Source organism: Dipodomys spectabilis, unplaced genomic scaffold, assembly GCF_019054845.1.
Source record: "Dipodomys spectabilis isolate Male_0828 unplaced genomic scaffold, ASM1905484v1 ptg000019l, whole genome shotgun sequence".
Lineage (NCBI taxonomy): Eukaryota > Metazoa > Chordata > Mammalia > Rodentia > Heteromyidae > Dipodomys > Dipodomys spectabilis.
The window spans coordinates 14,256,025-14,276,678 of record NW_024870696.1 but is presented as its reverse complement, the minus strand read 5'-3'; the positions used below and the strand labels follow the sequence as shown (position 1 = coordinate 14,276,678).

Sequence of the window (20,654 nt, the reverse complement as noted above, 5' to 3'; positions counted from 1 at the left end):
AAAGAAGTTAATATATGAAATTCCAGCCGATCAGTTAGTTGACCAGTCTGTTGTGAACACTGATTTTAAGATTACAACCATGTACCAAAGTCATCTCAGTCTAGTCTCTTCATTTTATGTTTTTCTTATAAATTATGGAGCTATGGGAAAAAAGTCAATCACTTTTCAGATGTCTGACTGCAAAAGCACTACTTAGAATAGCAATGATGTGAGTTATTTAAATACAGGATGCTGAATGAAATGAGGATGGTCTGTAAAACAGCACATACTTAAGCTACGAGATACATTACAACATTTCAAGTATCTAGAGGATCTCAACCCTCCTGTAATTCTACATTTGCACAGCTGACAAAAAAACTCTGGCGTACAGATTTTTTTCAGATCTACAAAAAAACCCCAAAGATTTTCACTATTTTCATCTGAACAAGAACTACATCTACATCCTATTATATCATCATGCTTATACCTATTATAAAATAAATTTTAAAGGATGTATGTTAATCTGGGTGCTGGTGGCTCACTCCTATAATCCTAGCTACTCAGGAGGCTGAAATCTGAGGATCATGGTTTGAAACCAGCCCAGGTAGGAAAGTTCATGAGATTCTTATCCCACTAAATTACTCAGAAAAAGCCAAAAGCTGTAGTTTGGCTCAACTGGTAGAGTACTAGCCATGAGCAAAAGAAGTTCAGGGACAGTGCCCAGGCCCTGAGTTCAAGACCCAGAACTGGCACCAAAAATCAAAAACAAGATAAGAAAAAATAAAAATGCCATCCCAATGATAATGACTTAGGACATTAGAAGATAACAGCTTCATGACTCAGAACAGACTCAGCTGAAGTACATCATCAGGCACCCCAAGAAACACCCAAGGATAAAGCCAAAGAAGATTAGTTGTTGGTCTAAAGAGAAACTTCTTCCATTTAAAATTTGTGTTTCCAGAAGCACAAAAACAGAGGGTATGTGTGTATGTTTGTGTCCTCTTTTATGCACATGTAAAAAGAACCCCACAGCATCTTCTAATTCAGGTTTATAAAGTCATAGTCAATAGCAATATAATTGAATTGTATGATTTCATAACTTTAAACATAACTTTAAGCTTCATAACTTTAAAACGTAACAATAAACTGTATCTTAAATACTGTAGATAAGATTTCAATAATAAAAACTAACAGAAATGTAAACGTAACTTTACATTAGGTAGAAATGCTAGTTAAAAAAAAGAGCTAACAACTGAGTAATTTGGAACATTCAGTTTACTATGAAAATCACATTCGTTAATTCTTTAAAAATTTCAGAAAATAATTCATAATCAAGTATTATTACCATAAGATTTCAGTGGGATTACAACGTTAGTGTATGTTAATTAATGCAGCCTGAAGAGGTTCAATAGATCTTAATTGAATGTATTCTCAAAGGACAAATTAAGAGTCATCCTCAATTTTACTACATGAATAGGTCTAAATGCAAAAACTATAATATGTGAAAGTAAAGAAATCAAAGAGAATACAAAAAAATAAAAAATATAGAATAATTCATAAGACAAATGCATTATGAACTATAAGATGTGGAAACAGTAAAGAGAGTAAAATAGTGATAAAAAGGACTTAATCAGTTATTATACAAACACTGGACATTTAAAAAACTCACTATATAAGACTTTTTCAGATGAACCAAATTTGAAAAGTGGTAGGCAAAGGAGAGAAATCAATCTAGAAGCTTTTCCATCTAGGTTTATAATATAAAATGTTAATATTTCAAAATGTTAATAAAAAGAAAAATCTTATAGGGAAATATACTAAATTCACAAAGCACTTAAAAATTTACATAATGATCCAGGCACCATGGCTCATGCCTGTAATCCTACTCAAGAGAATGAGATGTAAGAATCAAGGTTCAAAGCCAGCCTGTGCAGGAAAGCCTGAGAAACTCTTATCTCCATTAACTATCCAAAGAAAAAAAAAAAAGTGAAAGTGAAGCTGTGGCTCAAGTACTAGCTAACCTTGAGCAAAAAAGCTCAGGGACAGTGGCCAGGCCCTGAGTTCAAGGCCCTGACTTGGGCGTGTGCATGTGGGCACGCGTGTGCGTACACACACACACACACACACACACACACACACACACACACACACTTAACAGAAATAGAAGCATCTGAAATGTCATGTTAATATGCAGACACAGCTTTGTTTTCTCTTAGGTTTTAATGTACCTAATTTCTCATAGTATCATCAATTCTCTTTGCATAGTGATATGAATGCTACATGATAGCAGGTAGGATGATAGAGACAAAACACACATTTCAGCAAACTACCACTAACACCAAAATAGGAGTTTTGGATGCAACTGATTAAAATGTTTCTTAAACCATTTACTTACACTAAAAAGTTACGTAATATCCATATTATATGTGTATGTATATGTATGTGTATCACTCAGTCATTTAAAAAAAAATTTATTGTCAAGGTGATGTACAGAGGGGTTACAGTTACATAAATAAGGTACTGAGTACATTTCTTGTAAAACTTATTACCCCTCCCTCATTTTTCTCCTACTTTCCACCCACTCATTCTTATATATAATAAGGTTAAAGTGATAAACGTGTAGTATTCATTTCATGTTAAGATTTCCCCTCAATGTGAATCTAAATATAAAGGTAATACTTCTAAATACTTACACAGATTTTTGAAAACACTAAAGAATTAACTTTTAGAATAAAATATAAACAGACTGCATTCCTATTCTTTTATAAGTGACAATTTATGTATGATTCTGCTAATGTTCAGTTAAATCCACTGACACATTTTCAGACAAATCACAGTAACTTTAAACTATGAAACACTGCCCTCTGTAGGACACTGTTTTATAGGACACTTTTAAATGACACTGAATTAAATAACTGAATTTACACAATATAATGTGGTTAAAGAATTCTGGATTTTCCTGTGTTATTCCTGAAGGAAAATTCTTATACTATAATAAACTATTTTTCTAATGATTAATGCATAATTTTCTATAAACAGGTATGTGTTTTCAAGAATTATTAAACTAACATCTTGTTGCTGTTTGAAATAAAGCAATCTCCTATGCTGTGCAAACAGAACTTGAAGAAACAAAATAACCAGAAGAGGGTTAAATACATCCTAAGGTGAAATGTAAAGGGAATTGTATTATTTGTTCTGGAAAAAGTAGGAAATTAGAATAATCTAAGGACAATTTATTGTGTACCTAATGGCATGGCCTTGTATGGAAAGAATGAAAAAGAATTCAAATTCTTTAGCTCTGATGAGCTTATCTTATAGACTGGAGATAGTTCTACCAATTTTAACAGTTAGATGAGCTTCTTTCTGAGATGAAAATTTTAATGCATGAGAAAATATAACTTAAACAATGATTCTCTAAGGCTAGGCATGGTGGCAAAATGTCTATAATGCCAGCTGTTAGAGAGACAGAGATAGAAGAATTGTGGCCTGAGGTCAACAGGACCAAAAAAAAAAAAAGTTAATGAGACCATATCTCAACAAGATGAGTGTTGTGATTCACAGATGTGGTCCCAAAGGCAGAAGTAGGAGTATCTAAGTTCAAGACTGGCCCCAGGCAAAAAGCATGTAAAACAAAAATCAGTGGGGATATGGGCCGAATGGTAGAGTGCTTGCTTACCTAGCAATTGGGAGTTCCTGAGTTCAAACCTCTGTACTTCCACAAAAGAGACAGACAAGAGAGATAGAGACACAGAGTGAGAGACAGACAAGCAGGCAGGCAGAGAGAGACAGAGAGTATGAAAATGACTATCTAGCCTAACTTAGCAAAAAAAGCCAAAAACTAATTCAATACTAATACCTGATTATCAGTAAGAATTAAGTATGAGTGATAAGAATAAATAGGTTTTGACAAAATAAATATAATTGCCTAATTACTTTTCGAACACAAATTCTGAATGTTTGGTGTTGTTTGTGCCAATCAGGGCTCAGGGTCTTTTACTCTCACTTGGCTTTCTTGATTATGTTTGGCACTCTATTCCTTGAGCTATTCCTCCAATCTAGCATTTTTCTGGTTAATTGGAAATACAGTCAGTCTTAGACCTTTTTTTTTGCCTGAGATGACTCCAAAATCTCAATCCTTATCTTTACAGGTAGTATATACTATATAAATTAATCTATTCAGACTTTCCTACAGGTAAGTATATACTATATAAATTAATCTATTCGGACTTTCAACAAATTTTTATTTGAAAAATTAAATAGATGATGCTACAAAAAGCAGATAATCAGGCTAGGCGCTGGTGGCTCACACCTGTTATCCTAGCTACTCAGTAAGCTGAGATCTGAAGACTACATTTTGGAGCCAGCCCAGGGTAGAAAAGTACATGAGATTCTAATCTCCAATTAACCAATAGAAAACCCAAAGTAGAGCTGTGGCTCAAGTGGCAGAGTAGTAGCTTTGAACAAAAAAGTCCAGGCTCTCAGTTCAAGCCCCAGGGGATGGACAGACGGACGGACGAACAGGGACACGGACACACGGGCACACAGACACACGGACACACAGACACACACACCACAGAAGCAGATAAATAAGATTTTGTAAAAGGTTAGATAGTTACTAGCAACTAGACCATCACTTACTTGTCTATTAGAACAAGCAGAGTGTCAGTCATCCATCTATGCTATTTATCCTCCTGGAAAATACAATGGATTCTGGCACAGGAAGGTGAAAAGAAATCTTATTAATAAGATTCTGAAGCCAGGCACCAGTGGCTCATGCCTATAATCCTAGCTACTCAGGAGGCAGAGATCTGAGGATTGAGGTTCAAATCCAACCGGGACAGGAAAGTCCATGAGACTCTAATCTCCAATAAACCACTCTGAAACCTGAAATGGCACTGTGGCTCAAGTGGTAGAGTGCTGGCCTTGAGCTGAAGAGCTGAGGGGCAGCACCCAGGCCCAGACGTCAAAACCCCACTACGGACCAAAAAAAAAAAAGATTCTGTATAAACAAAGATTTCAAGACATAAAGAGCTAAAAAAATGAAAAGGAAAAAGCAAGGGAACGACCAGTGAAAACTATGGTATTAACAATACCACTGAAGCACACCGAAAGCCCTACTGACTTGTGAGAATAAAACTGTCCTATTTACAATGAACTCTGCTCCCTCTGGTGGTCAGAAGAGGTTTACTAAGTGTGAGTAGAAATGGAAGTAGAGGGCAAAGAGAAATGAAGCAGGAATTTTCCAGTTTAACCTTCTATATCTATATATCAAATAAATGTTCAATTTACAGAGACTAAGTTTTTTAAAATAGAGTTGAGTGTTAGGGGGAATAGCTCTGCAGAATTATATAAAAAGTGGAAAGATAGAACTAAGAAATAGAAATGTATGAGTGTGAGGGGTGAGGGACTTTTAAAGTATCATTTTATACTCTTCTATATTGTTTTTTATTTACATAAGGCCTGTACTGATTTCCTAAAATATATTTATTAAGCAATATAAACAAATACCTTTACCTTTTCACACATTTACAATCAAGAGTATATTCCTCTTCTCATTCAGAGTAAAAACTATAATCCTTACAACATATGTACCCAGCCCAACCGTATTTTATATTTCTCTGCCCCTCACTCCCTCCCCCATTCAGACCTGGCAGTTTCTACCACACAGTAAAGATGACTCTGCCTTAGATATTCATACTGACTGTTCCCACTGGTCTGTGGAATGTTCTTCCCCAGTATTAAGCTCAGTGTCACTTTTTCAAAGTTATTATCAGTGGCACATTTTCTGTGAATATTCCTTGATCATAACATTTAAAATTCTAACTCTCCTTCCTATAACCCTATCCTCCTCTGCATTCTTTTCATAGTATTAACCACCTTCTAATCACCTACTATATTTAGTAATACGTTTTAGTATTTATTTGTCTTATTACTATCTTTGTTAGATTGTAAACTCCATAACTTCAGGGACTACTCTTTTGCGTTACCAATTGCTTTATCTCCAGTCTGAGAGCTGCAAATTACACATAGTAAGTATTAATGTGTAAACTGAATGACTAGTAATACTTTAACAGATATTTGAAAAGAAGAAGAAAACACTAGCTGGGTACTCATGGCTCATGCCTGTAATCCTAGCTACTCAGGAGGCAGAGATCTGAGAACTGTGGTTCAAAGCCAACCTAGAAAGTCCATGACACATCTGCAATTAACCCCCAGAAAACTGGAAGTAGCACTGTGGCTCAAAGTGGTAGGAGTGCTAGTATTGAGCAAAAAATACCAGGGTCAGCGCCCAGGACCTGAGTTCAAGCCCTATGGCCAAAAACAAAAACAAAACCATGTATTCCATTTTATGGAATAAATGAGTGTCTGATTTTAGGATTCAAATTCAAATTCAAGGCAATTACGATCTTTTAAGGCAGGAAGGCTGAAGATGTGGCTTACGTGACAGAATGCCTACTTAGCAAGTGTGACGTCCTGAATTCAAATGGCAGTACTGCCAAAATAAAATCTTCTAAAGTGAGGCATGGTGGCACACACTTATAATCCCAACTATTTCAAAGGCAAATGTATGAGAATACTAAATTTAAGGCCAACCAGGCAAAGATAGGGAGAACCTGCACCTCAAAAAATAACTGGATAGATAGATAGATAGATAGATAGACAGACAGACAGACAGATAGATAAAATAACATAACCTGAAGGGACGCCAAAGAGGTATAGCTAAGGTGGCAAAGGGTTTTAACAAGCACAAGGCCTTGAATTCAATCCCAAGAACAGTAATAAAAGAACAAAATGTTTCAGTTTATATTTGATTCATCATGAAACAGTAATCTTTTAAATATTAGAATAAATTTTAATTACATATCAAAATACTTTTAATCAATGAGGTATTACTAAAGATCAAATTTCCTCATTCTGCTATCAGTACTCAAAATCCTTTGCATAGGACTCACAAAAAATAGTAGCCATCATATTACACACCGGAGAACAAGAAGCTCTTCAAAAGAGCTATGGAAAACATATCAGGTGTTATTTAGGAATTATAGAAAAACCATATAAGTCTTTCATTTAAAAAACACCACCTTCCAGGAAGTGGCACTGTAGCTCCAGTGGTAGAGTGCTAGCCTTGAGCTGAAGAGCTGAGGGACAGCACCCAGGCCCAGAGTTCAAGGCCCACGACCAACAAAAAAAAATAATAATGAAAACACCACCTTCCAGAACTGTTAATATATTATCAGGCTATAAAATATCTTTTTTGCCCAAAGTAGAAAATACATTAAAATTACTATAGAATTTAAGAGTTTAGTAGAGTTACATCACATGTCAATGTTATTTCTTTACAAGCAAGGCAGCAACTTCAGAACACTGTTACTTATGGTTTAGGGCATTCGCATAAAAACAATCTCAGTTTCCCAAGTGGCCAATGAATCAAATAACAGCAAATACAAGGTGTCTAGGATGCAATTATTTTCCAATTTCACCAATGCTTTTACAAAACTGCCTTATTCATCAAAACTCATCAAATTATACAGTTAAGATTTGTATATTTCGGGGCTGGGAAGGTAGCTCAGCGGTAGGGTGCATGCCTTGCAAGCATGAAGCCCTGGGTTCGATTCCTTAGCACCACATAAACAGAAAACGCTGGAAGTGGTGCTGTGGCTCCAGTGGTAGAGCGCTAGCCTTGAGCTGAGGGACAGCGCCCAGACCCAAAGTTCAGGCCCCATGACCGGCCAAAAAAAAAAAAAAAAAAAGATTTGTATATTTCACTGTACATTAACTTTACCTAAAATGAAACTATGAATAGAAACTTCAGTTCAAAATTTATTTTTCACAGTGATATAGATTATCAATATTGAAACTACTTGGTACCCTAGGCTGAAGCAAATGAATTAGTACATTGAGGAGATTAAGAGTGAGAGTCCTACTGAAAAAAAGGAGTTAGAAATAAGTGGAAGAGTGAAGACAAGAATGCACACAATAGTGCTGAGCTGGAATTTAAAGGCTTCAATATGAACTTGTGGTTTTAAATATATAACTATTTATTTATATGGGATATATCATGACAATTTATATACATATGTCTGTGTTCGAGTATTTATGTGCATTACAAATATTTATAGAGAATGTGTTTATGAATCCACATATATGTAAGTGTACATATCTATACACATAAATAACATATCTACATATACACACACATATTGGGGGGGGGCAGTCCTGGGGCTTGAACTCAAGGCCTGGGCACTGACTGTCCTTGAGCTTCTTTTGCTCGAGGCTAGCACTCTACTACTTGAGCTACAGCGCCACTTCTGGCTTTTTATGTTTATGTGGTACCTAGGAATTGAACCCAGGGCTTCATGCATTCTAGGCAAGCACTCTACCACTAAGCCACATTCCCAGCCCATACTTATATTTAAATGTTATTAAGGTCTGTCTGTTTGAGAGGGCCTAGAAACAATGTAAGCCCAATAGCAATAACCATACCCAACATCCACACCTTAGTTTACAAATATATTCTCTATTAATAGGAACCAGAGGAAAACAGCTGATTCCAGGGTTAAAAGAAAAGTATCTGATGAGCCAATGTAGTGGACTGAATTGTGTCCTCCAAGAAAGTGTGTCTATGTCCTAACCTAGGCACTTGTGAATGAGACCTTACTAGGAAAGTCTGCATATATAACTGAACATGTTGGATTGGAGGGGATTCTAAATCCAATGAACCCAATGACTCATGCTGGTATGAGAGAAAGGAGAAGGAAATTTAAATACAGACATAAGAAGACAACTAGGTGAGAAAAGCAGAGATGAAGTTAGGCTATTCCAAAGGAAAGACTACCTCAAGCCATTAGAAGAGCCAAGGAAAGATTCTTCTTTATAACCTTCAAAGGAAACATAACTGCTAACACCTTCTTTCAGACTTCTACCACACAGAACTGTGAATCAATTTCTGTTGTTTGAAACTGTAACAGAGTATCTATTGTTTACAACTGTCCTAGGATATTAATACAACTTGAAATATCTTGTGTCAGAAAATTAAAAAATGAAAGCTGAGCATAACATGGCTTTAATCCCAAGAACAATGAAGACATTGTTCTTGAAGGGGCTCCTAGTGGTCAAATAAATTATTTTAGTGGATTGTACCCCACTGAATAAAACAGAAATCCATGAGTCTCAACTGATATCAATATGCACATATCAATATGATTATCACTAGACAATCTTGTTCAGTAAACCAGGCCCTGACCACTGTCTACCTAAGCCATTCCTCAGGATTGCTGGGCAGCAAACCACTTTCAGGATCAAGATAACATCTCTCCAACCTTGCTTCTATATGCTATAAAAATGTTAAGTCCTCAGAGTTCAGTACTTCTTCCCTATAACACAATCCACTACATATGCAAGAATCCAATAGACCCACCAATGTCATTCCTGTGGGATTAGGTGAACCTAAGAAATCAATGTAAACTAAACAAAGCTTATGAATTTGCCATGCTATGAAGAACAGACTTTTGGGGACTCAAGCATCTTATGCCTACTGCAAACATCTAAGACAGAATAGCAGGATAACTGAGCTTATAAGCAGGGTAAAATCTGAATCTGACCCTTCATATTCCTCTGCATCCTAACCAGTATTTGTTTCATAAATTATTATGATTGTTTTTTAAGTAGTTATACAAAGAAGTTGCCATTTAACAAAGCAGTTTATGAATATATCTTGATCAATGTCACCCCTTTCAATCTTTCAATATTCTCACCCATCAATCCCTTACTCATCCCTTCCCTCCCTATTCTTAATTTTGTAGGATATATATTTGTAGGATTCTTGATTACACTCTTCCCTTCTCTTCCTTTGTCTACTTCTTGCCCCTTGACCCACCCCTTTCAAGTACCTACTTCCTGATGTTTTATTTTGCTTAACTTTGACTTTGTCTTCAGAAGGAATTACACTACTGAGTTCTCCCTTACATCTAATGTACTTCAATTAATACATTTGTATGCATTTTCATACCACCCATTGTATTTACTTATTTATAAGTAAATATAAATTTGTTATATTTATTTACTTATATTATACTTCTAAAAATTCTCTACAAATTAGAGACGTTCTCAGTAAGAATAGCTGTTATGTTTAAGCAATACTATTCTCAGATAAATATTGCAGGAACTAGACTTTTGAGGAAGGCAAAATTCAAAACATGTTTCTTAAACCAAACTTCAGTTTAAAACACTTGTTTGAAAGAGAAATTTTGGGGAAGTATTATGTACAATCCAAAGTCTTACCTGAGGATTCCAACCTGGATCTAATTTTTTAACTGCTGCAATATATTCCTGCATTGCTTGGTTGGGGCTTGAGTCACCAAGTGCTTTCCATGCTTCCCTACAGTAAAGAAGATTTTAAAAAAGCCTATCAGTAACTATGTAAATATCACTAACAGCGTATTTATTTTATATTTATATTTGTTAAAATACTACATATAGTCTAGAACACATAGATAATAAGCTATGAATAAAAGAAAATCCCTTTTTTTTTTTGCTCTTAAGCTGATCTTCAACAGTGTAAACATGATCACTCCACTTAAGGATACATATTGTAAATTTTCTCTTATGACTTTATTTTTGACAGTATTAGGGTTTGAATTCAGGACCTTACACTTGCTAGGCAGGCATTCTACCAGGGAGCCCCAGAAATTTTAATAATATGATGATACCTGTTAAATTCTAGAAGATCACAAACCATCATAATAAATGATATTAATCACTTCTCCCAAATTCAATTTTTGACTGACCGTATAAGAAAGACCCAACAGACTAACAAAGGTAGTTTCCATATTACAAATTAACAATCTTAATGACATTTTGGTAATGTGGAAACTAATCATCACAGAAGAAATGGTATTTCCTGAAAAAAATGAACCAAACTTCTCTCTTTAAGGTATGAGAAGTCCATCTTCCGTTTCTGCTGTTATGCCATTTATAAACCCACTGATAGCTACAATTTGGATCATCAAAGGTAGGGGTTGGTAAGAGTGGAATCAAGTATTCTACGGAGGAAGGAGGGAGGAATTTCAGACAGTATAAATCCAAGATAACATTTTAGTCCTGTGCCCATTTTTGTGCTGACCCTTTCTTTTTCTCTTCAGGCTGCTGGCTAGACCTCCTTGGTTTTTCACTGTTAATTCTTTCTACCATTCTTTCTAACCATGATTCTCTATTTCTCTGATCCACCGTAAAACAGATTTTTTTGCAATCTTCCTACTCTTGCATGAAAATGGCATCCTTCTGAGGTTTTCTAAATTATTTTTACTGCAACTCTTGAAGGTTACTTGTATATACTGTAATACTTCATCCTTAAATTCATCAGCTTAAATCAAACTTAGGAAACTTATTATAGAGACCAAATGTTCAGATTTTCCTGATTTCCTAAACAATATCCTTTAGGACTTCATTTACGACTTTCCTACCAAGATTCAATTCAGCACTGAATTCATGTATCTTTTGACTTTGTCTTCCATGATACTGACCCTTTTCAGGAGTTAAAACCAATTAATTGTTTTATGAAATCCTCTTCAATTTGGATTTGTCTAATTGTTTCTTAACCTACATAGTATTGTTGTGAAAATAATTAATCATGATTAAAAACAGGTTAAATATTTAAGTAACAGTAATATATCAGAGGCATGTCCTTTATATGTATACCAACTGGGGACACACGATTTTGCTCTGTGCAGTCATTATGGTGATTGATGGATTGGTGATGATAGCAGTATCTGTCAGTTTTCTCCTTCATAATTAATAAGTAAACTGTGGTTAGACTATGTAAATATTACTCTCCAGTAGTATGTCATATAACGTTTTGGCTTTCAATGTTGATTCTTGCTTAATAATAATGCGTTATTTTTAGGTGGCTATACAATCTAAACTTACTTAACTGCTAGAAACAATGGAAACATAGATAAGTCATAGAAGAAAATAATAATGAAGTCTTAGACTGTAGCCTTAGTACTTGGGAGGCAGAGACATGGAGATCACAATTTGAGGTGAGTCCAGTTCAAGAAACAAAAAAAAAAAATCCACAAGATTTCATCTGAATCAATAGCTAGACACAGTGATAGGCACTTCTCATCCCGACAATGCAGTGAGAAATAAGTGGGAGGATGGCAGTCCAGAAGGGGCTGGCCATAAAGTGAGACCCTGCCTCAAAAATAAGCAACACAAAAAGGATGGCTCAAGTAGTAAAGCACCTGCTCTAGAAAACGAGGCTTGGTACAGTGGCTCACTTCTGTAGTTGTAGCTACTTGGAAAGCAGAGATTGAGAAGATTATAGTTCAAAAAATTAATAAGACTTCGTGTTATTTGAACAAGTAAGTATTACATGATGGTACACACGTATAATCCCACCTATGAGAGAAATAGGTTAGGGGATCATAGTCTGAGACCAGACAGGATTAAAAATGTGAGACTTTCTCATATGTAAAATATACTTAGAACTCTTCAAATTAAATCCCCTACAACAAATCCTCAAAGAAACAACCACCCGATTAATAAGTGGGCTAAAGACTTAAAGAGACATCTCTGAAGAGGAAATAAGAATGGCTAATAGACACATGAAGAAATGCTCAACTTCTCTAGCCATGAAAGAAATGCAAATCAAAACAACACTGAGATTCCACCTCACCCCTTAGAATGGCTATAATCAAGAAATCTATTAACAACAGATGCTGGAGGGAATGTGGCCAAAAGGGAACTACTACATTGTTGGTGGGAGTGTAAACTTGTTTAACCACTTTGGAAAGCAGTGTGGAGGTTCCTCAAAAGACAACACACAGAGCTCCCCTATGACCCAACAATCCCACTTTTGGGCATTTACCCAAAGGATCACAAACAAGGCCATACTAAAGCTACCAGCACAACTATGTTTATCGCAGCATTATTCACCATAGCTAAGATATGGAACCAACCCAGATGCCCCTCAGTAGATGAATGGATCAAGAAAATGTGGTATATATACACAATGGAATTCTATGCCTCCATCAGAAAGAATGACATCACCCCATTTGTTAGGAAATGGAAAGACTTGGAAAAAATTATATTAAGTGAAGTAAGCCAGGCTCAAAGAAACATAGGTTCCATGGTTTCCCTTATTTGCAATAACTAGTATATGTCTAGGACAAATAGAAAAGGTCAAAAACTATGTACATATGATCATATAAGTTGATGCTAAGCTGAATGAACCCCAAGATAGGGACACAAGAGGTTTTATCTTTCTGTGCTGTTGTTTTTAATGTATTTATAATGTACTATGTGATTTTTTGTTTCTTTTGTATGTTCTTCCCCCATGTATAATCCTGTTTTCACTGTATTTGATTCTGGTGCCCTGAATCTTGTATATACATTTTTCTAATTTGTGGAGGGGAAGGGAAATAACAAATGTTGAAATAAGGATACAGGTTGACCCACCATAACAATGAGATGTACAAAATATGGACTTTACAACTTCAGGGCGGGAGGGGGGGGGCACAGAGCAGTTGGCAGAGGTGGGGAGGGAAGGGATGGTAGGGGAAAAACAAAGGAGGAGGTGAAAATGCTCAATAAGAAATGTACTCATAAAAATAAATAAATAAAAAAAGAAATGTACTCATTACCTTACTCATGTAACTGTAACTCCTCTGTGCAGTATCTTTACAATAAAAATATATATTAAAAATTTTTTAAAAGAGAAAAAAATGTGAGATCTTATCTGAAAAAATAACTAAAAATTATCAAAGGGCTGGGGATGTAAATGGCCAAGTTCCCTTAGCATTGCCCCTTCCCCTAAATCAGGTAATCTAGAACAGTAATAAAATGCCAGAGAACTATTTGTCATCAGCAAGAAAAATTAAAACTTGAACCAGAATGTAAATTAAAACACTGTTTTCTTTACTAAGAATGTCTTATTTTAAAGAAATATGTATGGCAGCTGAACTAGAATATGACATAAGGAACTGAGATCCAGATTCAAGTTCAGTTCTTACAGTTGGGCAACAAATAGCTGGCAGACAGACCACTTGTTCAGGCGATTGCATATTACACAGGACCATGGTAGAATAAAGGGTTATAATCTACGTTTTTTTCATGCACTATGTCACTTATGCCATTCTGTCACCCCTTTTTGCTTTAGGTTATTTCTTCAGATAGGGATTCACTTTTTTTATTTTATTTTATTTTATTTGCCTAGTGCCAGTCTTGACTGAGATCCTGCTATCTATAGCCTCCCACACAGCTGTGATAACAAGGGCATGTAGCCACACCTGGCTGTACTGTTTCAAGTGGATCTTGTAAATTTTTGTCCAGGCTGACCTCAAACTATAGTCTTCTGGATCTTCGCCTCCTAAGTAGCTGAATACATCTGATCCAGAACCCATCCTTTAGCATTTCCTCTCCCTTCAAACATATTTCATCTTTTTGAAAAGTGATACCCTCAAGGATGAACAAATGCAAAGTGATACTCACTAGCCACTATGTTGAAAATGAACTATACAACTTGTGGGTGCGGATGGTAGGGAAAAACTGGAAAAGAGCAAGGAAGGGGTGACATTGTTCAAAAATATACTCATTATCCGACTTAACTGTAACCCCTCTGTACATCACCTTTATAATAATAAAAAATTTTAAACTATACCCTAAATATTTAAATTATTCATTTAATTCAGGGTTGATGCTCCAAAATCTTCCCTCTTCACTAAATAATGCTCTTTATTGTATAGGAAACGTGTTTTTTCACTTAAACTACATAAGAAAAATAAGCATTATTTGATCAGATAAAATAATACGTATTGAAATAAACTCTAGGAAACGGAAATAAGAGGGGTTTTTCTTTATGTTATTTTTGTTTTCTTTTCCTTTTGTTTATCTGTCTTTGGGAGGGTAAGGGGGGGGACACAGAATTTGTGGGACAAAGGGTGAACAAATGAAGCAGTGGTACTCACTAGACACTATGTTGAAAATGAACTAAATTTGTGAGTGGGTATGGGAGGGAAAAACGGAGAGAGCTAGGGAAGGGCTAACACTCTTCAAAAAGGAATGTACTCTTTATCTGATTTATATAATTGTAACTTACATAATTGTAATTTATATAATTGTAACTCTTTCTGACATATAATTGTATAAAGGTGTACATCACCTTTATAATAACAATAACAAATGCATGAAGAAAAAAAAGGCCTTATAAATGATATGTCAGAACCTTTATAAGTAAAACTTTAGGGAGAAACTCATCTTTCCCTAATCAGAGAAGTGAAGTGAGTATTTGAATCCGTATCTTATTCCCAAGAAGTTATCATAAGCATTTCTTTCCTATGGTGTGGGTAGAACAAAGAATAGAATAGTGCCATATCAAGAAGATCAAATTGGGGCAGAGGAAAAGAGTACAAAATGTTTTCTTCTCCCTCCATCCTTTTGGTTTTCTCTCAAAGATAGCTCCAAAGAAAAGTAGTGAACCATTAGGAGATGTATAATAGACAAGAAAAACCTTCCAACAGTATCTCTGTGGGTAAGCACAGACATACTTTTAAAGAAATGCATAGATATTGTAAACTACTTACATACCTACATCATTGCATAAGAAGAGACTTAGCTAAAAGCTGATTCTTTTAATCCTCCCAATTGCCTGCCACTAGCACAGACCATAAGAGAGATTAACATAAAAATACTTTAATCTGCTCACTACTGTCTAATTCCTAAACACCTAACTCATTTCCAACAACTTCATTAAAGATTTCAAGGACTGCTTACCATTTTTGCTTCCCTTCAAAATCAAAAAAGCTTGGTTTAGGAGTATTGCAATTTCCAACTTTGACCTAAAAGAAGTGAACAGAAAAAAAATCAAGAACTTTATTTTTCCAGTAATTGTCTAAAATTTTTTCTTTACAAATTATGTATGCTTAGAAATTAAGGTTAGAAAGTATTTTCATCTATACAGAATAACAAAATGACTTTTCCTTTTACAAAAGCAAACAAACAAACCAAACCTTATAAACAGGCAGTTTTGGCTTACTGAAAAAGTAATTGTTATCTAAGTCATAATATTCAATGTATATATGTAAAAATGGAACCAGGTAATTTGAGTGTATCTGTGGAGTTGGGAGAGACAGGAGAGAAAGACAGAAGGGGTAACATTGACCTAGATACATTTACTCATAAACTGACATGTTGAATTGAAACCCTTTTGAACTAAAGATAAAAATCTTTAAAAAATATTATCTAATACTATAATACAGAAAAAAGTATGGGTGACAGTTAATTTCTAAAATAGACTAATTATAAGACAAATTATAAATGTACATTGCATTCTTTGTCTTTAAAATAAAGATGTGTGTGTGTGTGCAGGATCACACACTTGCACGCCAGTCCTGAGGCTGATCTCAGGGCCTGGGCACTGTCCCTGAACCTTTTTGCTGAAGGTGAGTGCTCTACCACTTAAGCCACAGTTCCACTTCTGGAGTTTCGGGGTAGTTTATTGGAGTCTCACAGACTTTCCTGCCTGGGCTGGCTTCAAACTATCGTGCTTAGGTCTCAGACTCCTGAGTAGCTAGGATTATAGGTATAAGCCACTGACACCTAGTTAATAGAGATTGTTTTAAACATACAATTACTAATCTTTAAAGTTCAGGGGGCTGGGAAGGTGGCTCAGTGGTAGAGCGCTTGCCTTGCATGCATGAGGCCCTGAGTTCGATTCCTCAGCACTACATAACCAGAAAAAAAAAAAGCCAGCTCTTGGCGCTGTGGCTCAAGTGGTAGAATGCTAGCCTTGAGCTGAAGAGCTGAGGGACAGCGCTCAGGCCCAGAGTCACTCAACTGAAATGCCTCTCTTCTCTCAACTTGCCAAAATACTATTGCTCTGTCTAGACTTAATCTAAGTCATGATCCAAGAACTCTTTCAGTCTACAGTGATTTCCTCCACCTATGAATACACACACACACACACACACACACACACACACACACACACACACAAAATCACTTCCTGAGCAATAAATTCTGTGGACCTTTGGTTGTTATTAAAATGTATATTTCTGCAGGAGCAGTCTTGTTATGAAGGAATGGAGGTCTAGCTGAGAGAAAAGGCACTGCATTTCTTCAGCCACTACTAGAAATGCTTCACGTTATCTTAAACAAGGCACACAATAACCCTGTGAGATATATCATTATAAACTCATTTTATAAATGAGAGTAAAGATACTCAAAAGGTGTCACAGTTCATACATTGATAGGTCCTTATTAGCAGTCAAAGTCTGAGTCTAGGCCTGTTTGATTCAGGTCTAATTCTAATATTCCTTCCAAGTCTAATAGTCCTTCACTATATCATTCTACTTTTCATGCCATTCAGAATCTAGGCTTCAGTTCTGGCAATTCTGAAATCACATGAACTACTAGATGGTTAGAAATATAAAGAGCCAAATTATACAAAATAAGATATTATAAAAATAGCACTTGTGGCTATTGTTGTTATTTTGGCCCAGACACCAGCCAGTACTGGAACAAATGTCAGAATCTGTTCTCTTTTTCTCAAGTAACAGTCACCTAACCCACAAGTACACAAGGACACACAATTTCTGTCTAGGTTCTCAGGATTCAATGTGTGTGAAAGCCATGAAACATCTTTAAAGGGCTCATTCTCTCATTTTTCTTTGCCCTGGTTAGAACATACATATGGTGATCATAAGACTCTCCAGCCCTGAAAAGGGAATTTGAGACAATTCTCAAAATTTTGGGGGCCTATAATTCCTTTACAAAGAAATTAAGCACCACGAAGAGTTTCTGCATATGTAGATCATACCAATCAATATATACGAAATACATATTAAATATAATATCTATCATTATATACTACATATTAAAATTTAGAAGAGGTATTTTAAAATATGTACTAATTCACCTGAAAATAGCAATAAACCTATTATGTGTGAACATAAGTGACTACAGTTTATGTAAAAAAAAATTTCTAGTATTGGGAATTAAACCCAGGGCTTTGAGCAGCACACTATAAGTAGACTCACTCCCCCAGCACTTTGCTTTTAGTTTTTTGGTCAGGGTGCTAACTTTGTCTGGGTCAGTCTCAAACTACAATCCTCCTAACCCTCATTCCCAAACAACTAGGATTACAGATATGTATCATAACATCTGGGTCAATTAACCACATATTCTAAACTGAAAAAAATTCAGTAAGAAACTTGGCACTGTTTTACATTTTGTAAATCCCTTTAATGTCTGGCACATTTGTATTGTCATACTTAACTGCTGCAGTTAAGTATCCAGTCTATTACTGGATGTTGCTTTGGCTGATGTATTTGAAGAAATTTGGATTCACATAACCATGGGGAGGGGAGGAAAGGGGAAGACAGGGGAGAGAACTTTTGCAAGAAAACTAATTCCAAGGTCAATTTGGGACAATTTTCACTGAACACTATAATTTATGTCACTTTTACCTGCAGCTATATCTCTGTCACACGGATATTCATCAAAAGCATCAGTCTTCAAAGAAAGGTTCATCTCTACTCACAATGGAACCTCTCACAACTGTTCTTAAAAAAGGTAGTCCTACCAAGAGGCAAAAAGAAAACCCTAAAAATTTTTAGATAAAATAGTCTTTTATCCAGAACTTCATTTCCTGAAGTGTTACAAAGACCTTTTCCTGAGCTCTTACTCAACTCCCGCCAGTAAATTTTTGTATGTTTAAATCTATATTTCTCAAGTATCTTGTAAGCCTCCTAAGGGCAAATGTCATTCATGATGCTTTTCCTTCATTGAACTCTCTATACAGGACACTCAAAATGTTTAGCACCTAAGATGCTGATCAATATTTGCTGATATTGATAAAGCATTTTTCCTTCTTTTACCTAACAACTCCAAGAATGATAAATGTGGTTTATGTGGATTATATAGGTAACAAAAATCATCATTTCCATACTTCTAGGTAAAGTTCAAAGCCTCAGACAGAATCAGAAATACAATCCAACGCTGACTGATATTTGTGATTCTACACAAGTTGCTTACTCTGGTTTTATTGTTTTTGTAAAAGAAAAGGAAATTGAGGCAGAATAATTTGAGTTCAGAATTTTACACCAGACTAGGCAATATAAAGAGAGCCATCCTATCTTGGGGGGTGAGGGGGAGCAAGGATTATTTCATCTGGAGTTTACTAGTTCTAATTCTTTTGGGTGTATGTTTCAAACCTGGGAGTATTTTCCATAGTATAACCTTTGATGATGTGTAACAGAAACACATTTTTTTTTGTGTGGGTCCGGTCGTGGGGTCTGAACTCTGGGCCTGGGCGCTGTCCCTCAGCTCTTCAGCTCCAGGCTAGCGCTCTACCACTTGAGCCACAGCGCCACTTCTGGCTTTTTTCTTTTTGCTTATGCGGTGCTGAGGAATGGAACCCAGGGCCTCATGCATGCAAGGCAAGCGCTCTACCACTGAGCCACCTTCCCAGCCCCCAGAAATATATCTAGTCATAAACAGATAAACATATCCAGCCATAACGATTCTGGTTTTCCTTTTTTAAAAAAAAAATATCTATGTTTTATTTATTACAATCGCATTATTCTCTTAGATCTTAAAATACCTTGATTACCATGTATACTTCCACAGGATCTTTAGGCAAGGGTAAATACGTGATCAATCTTACTTTAGCATCCTCATATTGTAAAAGCCTCAGAGTTGGCTAAAGTGCAAGATCCTTGAGTAAGTCCAAGAAGACATAGGAAAAACTGTCATTCGGTGTCTGGCTAAATAAATACCACTCTTGGACAGGAAGACACATCTTTCCCAGGTCCAGAACGATGCTAATGGTCAGCGGTCAACAACAATCACACACACACACACACACACACACACACACTTCATAGCCCCTTGTCATTGACTGTGCACGTCTGCTCACAGTGAAGGAGGCCAGGGTCTCTGGCGAGCGTGCACGCACCCCCTCCCCACGTTACCTGCTTGTACCTGGCATACAGGTACAACAGCTGCTCCCGGCTGGCCACCTGAACGAGGCCTTGGAGGTGCGCGGCCGCCTTCTCAAACAGCTCCGCCAGGCTCCGGGACGGGTCGCTCTCGGGGCTCTGGAGACACTCCATATCCCCAGAGTCGTCCCCTGAGCTCAGCTCACCGCCACTGTCGCCCGTGGCGGCCCCGGCGGGCAGGAACGGTGTAGCCATGTCTCCAGGCTCGGGCTGCCCCCCACCCCCCGTCCCCCACGGCCCGCTGGGTCTTCGGATCGCGTGGCGGTAACAGGCTCGCGGGCCCGGATGGCTCGAGGGGTCCCCAGCCCACTCGCTCCGCGTCCCCTCGCGGGACTCGGCCGCCTCGCCGCTGCCACTCGCCGGACTCGGAGGGCTCGCTCTGCTCCCCGCCGCTGCCTCCCAGCGGTCCCCCACTTCTCCTCAGGATATCGCTCCAACGGTACGGGGGCGTCGGGAAGCGACGCGGCCGGGTGGCGTGAGGTAGAGCGCGGCGCGCCGGCCTGCAGCGGCCCGGGCGGGAGGCGTGAGCTCGAAGCGGCGCGCGCACGCCGGGGCACGCGCACGCCGGGGCACGCGCACGCGCCCCCCGCTCGTGCCGCGCGCCTCTACTGCGCCTGCTCCACGCAGGCAGGGGGCGGTGCGGGCGGCGCTTGTGTGGAACGCCCTCCCTCCCCCTCC

General features: G+C 37.2%; 1 protein-coding gene across 1 annotated transcript in view; it reads right to left on the bottom strand.

Moving 5' to 3' along the window:
- The window catches only part of Acbd6 (acyl-CoA binding domain containing 6), a 147,216-nt gene extending 127,027 nt beyond the window's left edge, over positions 1–20,189 (bottom strand). The window contains exons 1-3 of the mRNA XM_042674390.1: positions 19,950–20,189; positions 15,751–15,815; positions 10,261–10,357 (exon numbers count right to left, since the gene is read on the bottom strand). Of these exons, the coding sequence (XP_042530324.1) occupies positions 10,261–10,357; positions 15,751–15,815; positions 19,950–20,171 (384 nt within the window). The 5' untranslated portion in view covers positions 20,172–20,189. The remainder of the gene's footprint in view (positions 1–10,260; positions 10,358–15,750; positions 15,816–19,949) is intronic.
- Between the last annotated feature and the right edge of the window lie 465 nt (positions 20,190–20,654).